We start from the raw sequence: 620 nt of genomic DNA on the forward strand, positions 1-620 counted from the left end.
AATGATTGAATTCCTTCTATGGTTCCACATGAGAAACCAGTACGAATATAACCTACATGTCCAATCGAACTATGAGCTAGAGGTCTTTTGACTTTCGTTTGGGCCATGGCGGCCAGTGCTCCTAAGATCATAGAAGCAATGCTGCAGAAAAAGAAGATTTGTTGCAATGTACCTCCATAGGAACCAACAAGAAAAACACGTGACATATTTGCAAAAAGAGAGATTTTAGGCGCAATAGACAGGAATGCTGTCACCGGGGTGGGTGAACCCTCATAGATATCAGGTGCCCACATATATGGAGTCAAAAGAGAGATGGAGTCCGAGGGAGAGGGGGTTTTTCTTCGGGGCTCGAGAGATTGAATAGATAGGGCCCGCACAAGTTTTGAATTCGCCGCTGGGGAATTCACACAAAAGGGAACGAGGAATTCTCAACGAAAAAAGTGCTCTCTGAACCGAACGTGAAAGTTGTTTTCCATCAGACGGCTGTTCACGTAACTCCACTCTCGGCTTGGATTATATATCCAAAAGGGTCCGCTCTCGGCCATTCCACACGCTGCCTAGCAGAGGCGTGGTCATCTTCAGTGGATTCTCTCTTTTCTTTCTTTTGTAGTAGATGCCGA

The 620-nt window shown here is 45.8% G+C and overlaps 1 protein-coding gene across 1 annotated transcript in view; it reads right to left on the reverse strand.

Moving 5' to 3' along the window:
• Positions 1–614, reverse strand: part of LOC110030394 (NADH-ubiquinone oxidoreductase chain 2) — a gene marked incomplete at its 3' end in the record, with an annotated part of 989 nt that extends 375 nt beyond the window's left edge. The window contains exon 1 of the mRNA XM_020733084.1: positions 1–614. Within this exon, the coding sequence (XP_020588743.1) occupies positions 1–293 (293 nt within the window).
• Between the last annotated feature and the right edge of the window lie 6 nt (positions 615–620).

Source organism: Phalaenopsis equestris, unplaced genomic scaffold, assembly GCF_001263595.1.
Source record: "Phalaenopsis equestris unplaced genomic scaffold, ASM126359v1 Scaffold000713, whole genome shotgun sequence".
Classification (NCBI taxonomy): Eukaryota; Viridiplantae; Streptophyta; class Magnoliopsida; order Asparagales; family Orchidaceae; genus Phalaenopsis; species Phalaenopsis equestris.